Source organism: Onychostoma macrolepis, chromosome 08 (genome assembly GCF_012432095.1).
Source record: "Onychostoma macrolepis isolate SWU-2019 chromosome 08, ASM1243209v1, whole genome shotgun sequence".
NCBI lineage: Eukaryota > Metazoa > Chordata > Actinopteri > Cypriniformes > Cyprinidae > Onychostoma > Onychostoma macrolepis.
The window spans coordinates 13,747,583-13,760,041 of NC_081162.1; the positions used below are offsets into that span (position 1 = coordinate 13,747,583).

General features: G+C 40.4%; 3 protein-coding genes across 5 annotated transcripts in view; all 3 read left to right on the plus strand.

Annotated features, from left to right (window-relative positions):
- Positions 1–2,951, plus strand: part of LOC131545287 (kelch-like protein 12) — a 31,215-nt gene extending 28,264 nt beyond the window's left edge. The window contains exons 11-12 of one of the 3 annotated variants that reach the window (XM_058783968.1): positions 1,236–1,422; positions 1,544–2,951. In XM_058783968.1, coding sequence (XP_058639951.1) covers positions 1,236–1,422; positions 1,544–1,670 — 314 coding nt within the window. In that variant the 3' untranslated portion in view covers positions 1,671–2,951. The remainder of the gene's footprint in view (positions 1–1,235; positions 1,423–1,543) is intronic. The other 2 variants (XM_058783967.1, XM_058783965.1) reach the window with 2 other exon arrangements.
- A 490-nt stretch (positions 2,952–3,441) lies between these two features.
- On the plus strand, positions 3,442–8,112 carry tuba5 (tubulin alpha 5). The gene is made up of 5 exons (XM_058783969.1): positions 3,442–3,601; positions 5,343–5,565; positions 5,799–5,947; positions 6,740–7,420; positions 7,504–8,112. Exons 1-5 carry the CDS (start codon positions 3,599–3,601, stop codon positions 7,795–7,797), a joined length of 1,350 nt encoding a protein of 449 aa, XP_058639952.1. The 5' UTR covers positions 3,442–3,598; the 3' UTR covers positions 7,798–8,112.
- Positions 8,113–10,000: 1,888 nt separating this feature from the next.
- The window catches only part of kdm5bb (lysine demethylase 5Bb), a 28,703-nt gene continuing 26,244 nt past the window's right edge, over positions 10,001–12,459 (plus strand). The window contains 1 exon segment of the mRNA XM_058784065.1: positions 10,001–10,368. Coding sequence (XP_058640048.1) covers positions 10,216–10,368 — 153 coding nt within the window. The 5' untranslated portion in view covers positions 10,001–10,215.

The following is a 12,459-nucleotide window of genomic DNA, read 5'->3' on the forward strand; positions in this document are numbered from 1 at the left end:
CATGTCCAGGCCCGACTTAAGTTTGCCAATGACCATTTGGATGATCCAGAGGAGTCATGGGAGAAAGTCATGTGGTCAGATGAGACCAAAATAGAACTTTTGGTCATAATTCCACTAAACGTGTTTGGAGGAAGAAGAATGATGAGTACCATCCCAAGAACACCATCCCTACTGTGAAGCATGGGGTGGTAGCATCATGCTTTGGGGTGTTTTTCTGCACATGGGACAGGCGACTGCACTGTATTAAGGAGAGGATGACCGGGGCCATGTATTGCGAGATTTTGGGGAACAACCTCCTTCCCTCAGTTAGAGCATTGAAGATGGGTCGAGGCTGGGTCTTCCAACATGACAATGACCAAGCACACAGCCAGGATAACCAAGGAGTGGCTCTGTAAGAAGCATATCAAGGTTCTGGCGTGGCCTAGCCAGTCTCCAGACCTAAACCCAATAGAGAATCTTTGAGGGAGCTCAAACTCCGTGTTTCTCAGCGACAGGCCAGAAACCTGACTGATCTAGAGAAGATCTGTGTGGAGGAGTGGGCCAAAATCCCTCCTGCAGTGTGTGCAAACCTGGTGAAAAACTACAGGAAACGTTTGACCTCTGTAATTGCAAACAAAGGCTACTGTACCAAATATTAACATTGATTTTCTCAGGTGTTCAAATACTTATTTGCAGCTGTATCATACAAATAAATAGTTAAAAATCATACATTGTGATTTCTGGATTTTTTTTTAGATTATGTCTCTCACAGTGGACATGCACCTCGATGACAATTTCAGACCCTCCATGATTTCTAAGTGGGAGAACTTGCAAAATTGCAGGGTGTTCAAATACTTATTTTCCTCACTGTACATCTAGGATGGCTTGAGTGTGAGTAAATCATGGGGTAGCTAATTTTCATTTTTAGGTGAACTATCGCTTTAACACATTATCATAGTCTATAACAGGAGCTAAGAAATGTTTAAGTGAATAGAAACATTTCAACATATCGCATGTTGCATACACTACCATTCAAACTTTTGGGGTCAGTAAGATTTATGTTTTTGAAAGAAGTCTCTTATGCTCACCAAGGCTGGATTGATTTGATCAAAACCAGTAAAAACAATATTGTAAAATGATGTATGGAAGAGACAATAAAAAAAACTTTTGCCCTATATAAACTTTTTTTATTATTTAGATCAAACAATAATTTGCAGATCTCCACTGCTACATACTGTGATTGCATTCATCTACAGGGGCTGGTGTGGCTTTGTTGAATGATCACATATATGTTGTCGGAGGGTTTGACGGCACGGCCCACCTGTCTTCTGTAGAGGTGTACAACATCCGCACAGACTACTGGACCACTGTGGCTAATATGACCACACCACGCTGCTATGTAGGAGCCACCGTCCTGAGGGGCCGCCTTTATGCCATTGCAGGGTAAGATGTCAATATAGCATGGTAGACTCTTCTCTATTGGGTCTTTGTCTTTGTTACTACCAGAAAATAAATGAACGTCTTAATCTTTTGCTTTGATATTGCATCTGTGTTCTTTCTGCAGATATGATGGGAACTCACTGCTCAGCAGCATTGAATGTTACGACCCTGTGATTGACAGCTGGGAGGTGGTGACTTCAATGGCAACACAACGCTGTGACGCTGGAGTTTGTGTGCTCAGAGAAAAATGAGAAGAGATTTGATTCTGACATGGAGGCGCTTTTTATATCTGGACGCTGGAATCTGCATTCTACTGCTCAGCGGAGCATCAGATCCAATTACCAGCCTTTTTATGACTCTTTCCTCTTTTTGGATTCAAGTTTTGTTGCCATCTGAGATCTCAGTCCTTGTTTTCCCTTAATGAGGGACAAAACACTAACTTTATGATACAGTCAACATGTGTGTTTCGTCACCATGTTTTTGTCCTCTTCAAACAGACTCTGTGATCTTTGGCTCCCTGTGAGATTCCCTTAGTTGGGTCCTTTAAAGTGCAATATTATAATCTACTGGTGTCAAAATGTCTCTGAGAAGAGACAAGTGTGTGTATGCCTTACTGCCCAAGTGACTGAATCCTTCCTGAAGAAGTGAACATTGCCGGTTTTATCAGGATGTGACAACAGAGGTGCTTTGTGTAATCTGTGTCAATCCTGTCTTTGATGTCCGTTTTGACATAGTCATCGTCATCTCTGGTTGCTGGGGCTCCTCTCATTGACTCCACCCTTTATATATGTGCCTGAAGCACCAGGAATTTTTCCATCATCGTGTACAGAACCATCAGTGAGAAATCATGAAGCCAGTGTGCTGGAGTTTTAAATGTTTAATAGTGTGAATCTGAATGCACAGGTGAATTTAGCTCAGTGAAACTGTCATTAAATTCTGGAAACTGACCCATTAATATGAATGAAGGATGACTTGCATGGTGGATGTTCTGCAGTATTTCATTGATGTGGTATGCAGTTTTAATAGTGTGACTTCATGATAAAGACAATAAAGGAAAAGTCTGTTTATCATGTAACACAATTGAGGTTTCAGGTCATCTGCTTACCTGTGAGAAGATTTATTACTGCACATCCTCCGCCAAAATGACAAAAATGTTTCAGTTGTATTTTGCTGTTATTTCATACAGCATTTAAAGACCTATCAAAATAGTTTGATTTGTTTTGGGGGTTTTTTTGTGCTGGCGACGATATTTCCTCCTAAAATGGGAAATTTGGGATGGTATGTAAGAAAAATAATGATTTTGTTAACAATAAAACCCCCAAAACCACTGATTTTAAAATGATGAAAAATATTAATTTTTAAGACTTATTTATACATGGTATCACTGCCTTTTTTTTTACTTTAAGCAAACCATAAAAGTTGAGTGATTAACTTGATGATAGTTTTTTTGTTGCATGTATCACGGTTTGCTGTGGATTGCAAGTGACGTCGCAGGCAGCGAAGAGTGCAAGTAGCGATTGCAAATGACTTCGTAATTTAGTTTCTTTTTTCTTGTCTACACCACCTGGCTACTTGTGTAAAATGTTGAGAGATTCAATTTAAAAAATACTCAAAAAATAAAATAAAAAACAAAAAAGACTGCAAGTGACGTCACTTGCGGAAGTGCAGGTGTCTGAGAATGGAAGTTTGAAAATGTGCTGCGTCAAATGTGCAAGTGTGTGCCAGACCCTTCTCACTTAAAAGGAAATTTGAACTTTCCAAGGAAACCTCCCCCTCTCGAGAAGAAGAAAGACAAAAAGATATGAATAATTCATTCTCCGATAATCCATTTTCTTCTCAGGGAAAGAAAAAGGCGGAGTCATGGCAAAACATTCGTTCTCGAGAACGGTTAGAAGTGTTGCAATACTTTCAAATCTAAAGATGAGTGTTTGGTTACACCAATCGTATGGCGAGGAGGGCGCTGATGCTGCCGCTGACCAATCGCGCGCTGCAGCGGGCGGTGAGGGAGCGCACGCGGTTATATAGACTGAACTGCGCACTCTCGGCCCCTCATTGCTGTGTTGGGGGAGATACGTTGCGCGTCTGCACTCAACGGAGCTGAAAAACGACTTTTGTTGATTTTGCACCGAAATACCTGAACGTTTTCTCAGAAACTTAATTCCACGAAGAATAATTCAAAATGGTAAGTACGATTCTAGTCTCTAAAATATAAATACTATACAGATTTAATAGTGAAAAGGCGTGGTCTTTCCCACCAAAACAACGAGCTATTTTTGAAGTTGCATTTTATTTAATTGTCTTTAATTTAGTAGTTGTGTGGCTGCAGTTAAAGCATCTTAAAGGGCCAGTTGACTTAAACGTAACAGTTTTGTCATTCAGTGTGACTTTGGCTCTTCCGTGGACTACAAAATGGCATTTTTTGGAAAAACTGACATTCACATTCAAAAAGATGCAAGTGAAACTGCCAAACCTGTAACGATCTTACAGGCCTGAAATAGCATGAGGGTGATTTTAGGTTTTGGGTGAACCATCCCTTTAAGACATCGAAGCTACAAAAATTACTTGAGTCACATTATCAATCAATTTTACATAACTGCAAATATCGCTTTATCTCCCCATCTCTTCCTTGTCTTCGTTTTCATGTGAAATATTTCGTGTGCGCAATGCAGGAAGTATGACGCACGTTGTAATCGATCTTTGAAAGCGAATATAATTTGTTTTCCCCACCCCGGCCGGTATGTATGATTGGATCGTAATATAATATATAACTCAGAAGCTGGATTGAGGAATTCGTGGAATCCCACCGCAGAGGCCACTCACGCGCGCAGTCCGGTAAGAGCGCGAGGCTGGGGGATGGGAGTCTGCTGACTGCTTTTTCTCCAAATTCTACAGACTTTTACCCCTCAAGATACACTTGTAGCGGTCATTCTATTAAAGTACCGTTACTCGTTTTGGTCGTTGCTTTGATGCTGGCGGCTGAATAATAGTTCTCTTGTTCCCCTATTGTGCCATATTTCAGATTACTGGCTCCTTCCTGTCGCCCATTTTGCGATAAAGCTCGAGAGATCAGAGAATGTGCACGCTGAGTCACTTCACTACTTTTAACCTTAACCTGAAAAATTCTTATGTGAATGTGCTTGAGATACCAGCTTTTCACCTGGAGACTTCAGGATAGTTCACCCAATATTGATAATTCTGTCATTTGTTCAAAAACTGTTGTATTTTTCTTACTCGAATGGGGATATTAGGCAAAATTGACAGTTTTAGTCCCCTTGCAAGTAATTGAATCCTTTTCCCCTCTATACAAATGAAGTGAATGGTGACTGAAGCTGTCAATCTAACATCTTTTTTTTGTTCCACTAAAAAAAGTCACATGGGTTTGGAACATTCCTGAAGCATTCTTTTGTGCAAATGATTTATGAGAGAGATTCAGGAAGTATATATTTACTGGATATTAGTCTTGTATTCTTTTGTCTTCAGATCAGACCAAATAATGCTTAATTCAATCACTAAACGCAAGAATCTCCTCTCTTTTCCAGGTTTAGGTGGTTCCTTAGTGCAGTTTAGTCTGACCTTTCAACTCCACTTAGTGATTGAACTGTAATTATAGTTTCAAGTTCAGCAGGATGAGGAAGTTAGGACTTAAATTAGAATTTCAGCTTGCAAAGTTCAAAGGTGGATGTTGCCAACATTCAGCTGACTCAGACTTGACGCATACTATTCACATTTTTAAATTTATTAGCTGCCTGGCAAAACTGTTACAGCTTGGGACACAAACTCATTTTACATTAGGTTTTAAAGTAAACATATAAAATACCTTCAACATTGAGAAAGTGTAGCCGTCATATACAAAGATGACTGGATTTGTGCCTGGAGTAAGCAGTTGGTTGGCAGCCATTTAAAGCCTCTTTTTCTTTGTGCAGCGTGAGTGTATCTCCATGCATGTGGGCCAGGCCGGAGTGCAGATTGGCAATGCATGCTGGGAGTTGTATTGCCTGGAGCATGGCATCCAGCCTGATGGCAATATGCCGAGTGATAAGATCACTGGTGGAGTAGACGACTCCTTCAGCACTTTCTTCAGTGAGACTGGCTCTGGAAAGCATGTGCCACGAGCTGTGTTCGTGGATCTGGAGCCATCAGTCATTGGTGAGGGCTTTTATTCATTTATTAAACCACCAATCAAAAAAAAATATACAATTGAACCATCAAACATCATAAAACCAAGCTTCAGTGTTTTATTACACCTGAAATGTTGAAATGAATATGTGTGTTATATCCAACAGAGTAGTTGTAAATGTAAGGTAAAGTGTAAATGGTTGGTTTTATGTTTTAAAGGGCTGAATGTCAAAAAGAAATGTAAAATGTATCTTATGTTTCAGATGAGGTGAGGTCTGGAACCTACAAACAGCTGTTTCACCCGGAGCAGCTCATCTCTGGGAAAGAAGATGCAGCCAATAATTACGCCCGTGGCCATTATACCGTTGGCAAGGAGATTATTGATATCGTGCTGGAGCGCGTCCGCAAACTGGTATGAATTATGATTGAGCTACAGAGAAATGCAAAGTAGGAATGCGCTCATAAGACTATACAAGTATACATGTTATCGCCCTTTTCTCAACTTCCTTAAAAGTAACAAACAAATAAAGTACGCAAAATCTTTTAAAATGCTACTAGTGAACTTGGCTGTCACAACTTTATGGACAGTGTGAAAAATTTATATTTTGATCTACACTAATGCATTTCATTTTGTTAATAAAGGTAATCTGAATGTAAAAATGGGAAATGTGTGCACAATTAAACAAATACAAACAAAAAAACTAATATTGACTGATAACTGATAAAATACCAGCTGATATTATAAAATAAATTTAGCCACGGTGTCGTATGTTCTCTTAACAAAAGGAAGTAAAATACATTGTACAAATAATGTCTGAGAGCTACTGGAAAATGCAAAGTATGGATGCACTTGTAAACGCATAATAGTATTCATATGTATTTGCACACACATGCATATCCCCCCACACTTTTTTTTTTTTTTTTCCCTTTCCCTCTTAAAAAGATTTCCCCCTCATGTCCCAAACCGGTATGACTTTCTTCTGTGGTACATAAAAGATTTTAAAGCATATTGGCAACCAAATCATTTTGTTACTGTTGACTTGAACAGAACCATGGATACATTTTGAAATATTTTGTTCCACAAAGAAAAAGTCCTACAGGTTTGGAACAAGGGTAAGGGTGAGTAAATGACCATTTTAAATTAAAATTGTGCCGCTTTGACCAATACATCTGATAACGAGTTTATTTTGTCGTTTTTCCCCAGTCAGACCAGTGCACTGGTCTCCAGGGTTTCCTTATTTTCCACAGTTTTGGTGGAGGCACTGGCTCTGGTTTCACATCCCTGCTGATGGAGCGTCTCTCAGTCGACTACGGCAAGAAATCCAAGCTCGAGTTTGCCATTTATCCCGCTCCACAGGTCTCCACCGCTGTGGTCGAGCCATACAACTCCATCCTAACCACCCACACCACCCTAGAGCACTCTGACTGCGCCTTCATGGTAGATAACGAGGCCATCTATGACATCTGCCGCAGAAATCTCGACATCGAGCGTCCCTCCTACACCAACCTCAACCGTCTCATCGGCCAGATCGTGTCCTCCATCACTGCTTCCCTGCGCTTTGATGGCGCCCTCAACGTTGATCTGACCGAGTTCCAGACCAACTTGGTGCCATATCCCAGAATCCACTTCCCCCTGGTCACATACTCCCCCATCATCTCTGCTGAAAAGGCTTACCATGAGCAGCTGTCTGTGTCTGAGATCACCAGCGCCTGCTTTGAGCCATCCAATCAGATGGTGAAGTGTGACCCCCGGCATGGGAAGTACATGGCCTGCTGTATGCTGTATCGTGGTGATGTCGTACCCAAAGATGTGAATGCTGCTATTGCCAACATTAAGACCAAACGCTCTATCCAGTTTGTCGACTGGTGCCCAACTGGATTCAAGGTGGGAGAGACTGACGAGACAATATTTTAAATGTTCTTTCTTCAAACTTTATTAAATTAACAATGTCTCCTCTTTCTCAACAGGTTGGCATCAATTACCAGCCACCTACAGCGGTCCCTGGTGGAGACTTGGCCAAGGTACAGAGAGCTGTGTGCATGCTGAGCAACACCACAGCTATTGCTGAGGCTTGGGCCCGTCTGGACCACAAGTTCGATCTGATGTACGCCAAGCGTGCCTTCGTTCACTGGTATGTTGGAGAAGGAATGGAAGAGGGAGAGTTCTCCGAGGCCAGAGAGGATCTTGCCGCACTGGAGAAAGATTATGAGGAGGTTGGCGCAGAGTCTGTGGAGGATGAAGAGGAGGGAGAGGAGTATTAAAGATGCTTCAAGAGGCTGGTCTGACACCAGTTTACAGTCAGAAGAGACACTGGTCCTACTTCAGCACTTACAGCAGTATTTGCCTCTCCATTTCCAAGCTGCATTATGAATGCCCAATGATGGGAAACCAAGCCCTGATGTGTGTTTATAAATGTTCTGTTGTTTCGTTCTTCTATACCTCTCTTCTGTCTGATTTCAAAGAAACGAGTTGCCAAAGGCATTTCTGTCTGTGAACACTTTTCGGTTTGTAAGCTGTCTTTGTCTCACTCATGTTGTAAGTGACTGATACAGTTTCAAAATAAACTGTCAAATGTGTCTGTTGATTTTTGTGTGTGCATTGATTCCCTAAATGCATGAATTTATTAGTGATGTGAAACTTTAGCCTTTGATGACTCAAATTTATGACTGATTGAATCAATTATACTTTAATCGTGACCAGGCTGGTGGACTTGTTAATCTCTTATTAGATGAAAGTATAAAGTAGTCAAAATAATGACTATAAGGGGGGTGATTTTGGGGCTCTTTACTTGCAAAAGACCATTTACTATGATTCTTCAATATTCTGTGCAAAACACTTCATAACTGTTAGAAAATTCATTGTTTTATCCGCTTACACGTTTCAGATTTTTTTTTTTTTTAAACCTCAAAACCGCTTTGTTTATAATTTCGTATGTAGCATGCAAAAATCAGAATGCTAGGTTGCTTTGAATGGCAGGAATGCCAGAGTTGTGTAATTCCAGCATCTACCAGCAGGGGCTAAGTGGACCATGTTTCTCAAGGATTTGCAGCTTTTGGCTCAAGCCATATAGGCTACTATCAAGTGGCCACAGGCATTTCGTTTTGTCCCGCTGAAAAGCAACCCTAAAGCACTGACATTTCATGACTGCATAAATATATGCTGTTTTAGTCGGGAGACCCAACAAAGTTAATATTTTTAAGCAATTCAACAGGTGTACTAGTTAAAGTATTTAGTGTGACCTCTCATATTTTAACACATTGCACATTCTAGATTATTTAAAAAAAAAAAATTAAAAAAGGAAAAATATCTTTAGTATTTTTTTAAATATAAATATTCTGATCTAAATGATAGTTCTTCCACAGGTGGTCAACCTGCTATATAATAATTGTATTGTTTCACCTCAACCATTTTTTGTGGACATTTCCCCCCTCCCACATCAAAATACATTAAGTAAAATTAAGATGTAATGTACAGTGACTCCGTACATCACTGATTATTTTAATGACTTTGCGATGAAAGCATCATGGTCCAGACTCGAAATGTAATACTCAAGTTTTTTTCAAATAAAACAGTCTCACTTCCATTCCACTTCAACATGTCCATTCATATTAATCTAAACATGATAATCTTACATGTAAAACAATAAACTTTCTGAATCTCAGTCTCATACGTGGCCTTGTTATTTATATATTGAAATACAACAATAATTACAACGTTAAGTTTAACATAAGTGAGATGCTACTAGATTTTCCTTTATTTCAAAACACAAAAGTAGACCACTATTAAAGCGCTTTACTAAAACGCCCCTCCCCCGCGCAATTCGTCACGCTCTATACGCAAGTCGTCCAATCAGCAGCCGCAGTGAGACTATTTAAAGAAGAAGTCCCGGCCACTATCAGCTGTCACCTGAAGATATCCGTACGCGGAGGTAAACACTGGGGCGGAGCGAGGCGGTTGACGGCTTCGAGCGCATGCTCTTGGCAGACGTGTATGTAACGATACATTGAATTCATAAAGTTTCAAATTAACAGTGAACCGTGTGGAAAACACGTAGTCTTTCTGTTAGGTTTTAACGTAAACGTACAACTCGACAGTGCCTTTGAATTTGTAAAGCCTTGTTACTGCTTCTACTGTGGGCCCTATTTGTACATAGGCACATGGAACATGAACTTGACAAAAATGGACTTCCTTGAAAATAAAAAAGATGCTAAAAAGATTTAAGTCTTTCATTTTAAGTAACACCTCATAATAGAGTGAATGTGATGAGTATGTTAGTTTGTTTCTTGAGCACGAATAGCGTCGGAGATCATGTAAACGAATAACAACGGATTTTCGAATTTTAGTCGTTACGCATACAGAAGACAAACGGTTTAAATAATTCAACAATAAACGGTAAATATCACGGCCAGACTGTCCCTTTAAAGTGATTCTTCAAAGCTACAAATGAGTGGATACGCTCGCTTTGTCTCTAGATTTTTGAGCGGATGTGCTCTCAGCCTAAGAGCAGTCACATCACGGTGAGTGTGTGTATGTGCGCGCGTGTGTGTTGATTGTTCGTGTTGTTCAAGTGTTCGCCGGACTGGGGGAGTAAGGACGGACAGACCGTGTTGCAGATCCCAGGAAGTTCTGTCCCCGCTTCGCTGAGCGACTCGATTCTGCTCCGGAACCGGACCTGCAGGATGACCCAGCGGGGCCCGGCCGAGTTTACCCCACCGCCCGAGTGTCCGGTGTTCGAGCCCAGCTTGGAGGAATTTGCAGACCCGTTTGCGTTTATCAATAAAATCCGACCCATCGCCGAGAAAACCGGGATCTGCAAGGTTCGACCGCCGCCGGTGAGTGCTGTCCGGACGGTCTGAAGCGGACCGGCTGAACCGGGCCGGATCTGCGGAGTGATTCTGAGTTCGGTTTAAAGGGAAATGTCTCAATATGGCGGCGCAGTGACAGCACTGCCGAACCGCTTTGTGTGTAGCTACAGGCATCATATCAGTTGAATTTCCGAAGCTTTGCTGGGTCTGTGCTCGACCTGCAGACCCGCCTGACCCGGATTTCTGACCCATGAGCGCAATAACGTCGCCCAGGATCCGCAAACGTCGCGGATGTTAATATTATACAGGAAAATGTCTCTTTATGGTCGCCGAGCGTGTAGTTTACGGCCTGGCTCGGTTCTAGTGCTGGATTAAACGTCACGTTTACTTACCCTTTAGTTTGCTGATTGTCAGTGTTTATCGTTGGTATATAATATTGTTCATCTTTTTATATTTTTATTATGTATATTAAATTATTAGTGCTGGCTTAGTTGCTTCTGCACCTTTAGTGACATTGACGAACAGAAACCCCCATCATTACCTCATCATTTGATTAAAAAGGCTTTTAATGAGTTCCGTGTACTTTTAATGAGAATTTAATGTCGACAGATAGACAAAAACAATCAAGAGACCAGGAGATACCTGCCAATGCGGAAATAAACGTTTCCTTTCATTTTCACCATAGCACATTGACTATATACACACACATTCATATATTGAGTTTTGTTTGAGTTATTTTTAAATGCATTATTATCTTAATGAGAAGATTATGTTAATATAAACTAGTTATACCATCATTATATAGTTATATAATCTATTCTGGTCACAACGAATCCATTCTGTTACAAAAGTTGTTGTGTGCGGATTAGAGAATAATGCAATTAATTAATTACCGTTTATACCTAGCAACTGAATATAGTTCACATATTAGCAAAATTATCCGGCCTTAATCTGAATCCGAACTCCTAACTCCCGAACCTGTCTAAACCAGTTTGAAGGGTTTCAGTGGTTCTGATGGCGTCTTTATGTTTTATAGGTTATGTGAGTGAACATTAGACGAGCCCAGGGCCACGAATATTATAATTTATTCATCTCTAAAGATGGTTTTGTGTGTCTGAGAGACCGAATATGTGCTTTACAATAATTATTTTATTTTTTTAAATTTATATACATCTAAACACATTTTTATGTTTATAGCCATATTTAGGTTTCATGTCATTTTAAATGCTGTTTATTTATTTATTTATTGACAATTCTCGCTCCGTCTGTTGTGTCCGTGACGCGCTCTGGATCAAACCCGCTGGTTCTGATTCTGGCTCCGGGTTTGATGTGAATTCGAGTTCTGATATGAATCTATTAAACTCGCTTCTACGTGACGCGATTCACGCACGAGGTGGCAGCTGAAAGAAAGCGTAATTACATTAAACAAGCGATGATTAACTGGCAAAATGTGTCTAGCGTCATTATAGGACGACGGCTTCGTATCAGTGACGATATTAATGTATATGTTTTGGTAGGGTTTTTTAATCTCACAAGGGTTTTAAAGCTGAGAATGTTTTCCAAATGGCCTCTTGCTTTCCAACACCATCATAGACGCGCACTAGATTCTGATACGTTTTAAAGCATTTGGACCGTGTGAAGTGATTCACAGGCTCGGTTCGGTTCGGCTCGGCTCATAAACTGGTCCCGAACCCTATGGATTGATGGATAGATGAAGTCCTCGGGCCGGGCGCGTCCTCCATGTTGCGAGCTATGGAGTGAATGAACCATCTGGCCATTTTGTGTCTTTCTCTAACTATGCTGCCTGAACAGCAAACAAGGAAATAATGTGGTAAACGGGTTTAATATGCACATAACTTACATTCATTTTCTTGACTACGTGTAGCTGAGGAAATAGATACGGATTGTGGTGAATATTGTTCGTATGTAGGGCACAAATCTGTATGATCTCATGTACAGTGGTTTATTGTACAGACTCACAATTGGTGTGCCTTTAGATATGCAACACAATTTATTATGAGGCAAGATTTATTTTAGTTATGAATAAAACTTTTTTTTTTTTATGTGCTGATTACATAATTACACAAGCATTATAAATGTATGAAAGCAAACATCTAC

Bases quoted from the DNA above. Each gene is read 5' to 3' on its own strand.
- tuba5 (XM_058783969.1), top strand. The intron at 5,566-5,798 runs GTGAGGGCTTTT...CTTATGTTTCAG, and splicing joins TCTGGAGCCATCAGTCATTG to ATGAGGTGAGGTCTGGAACC. The intron at 7,421-7,503 runs GTGGGAGAGACT...CTTTCTCAACAG, and splicing joins GGTGCCCAACTGGATTCAAG to GTTGGCATCAATTACCAGCC.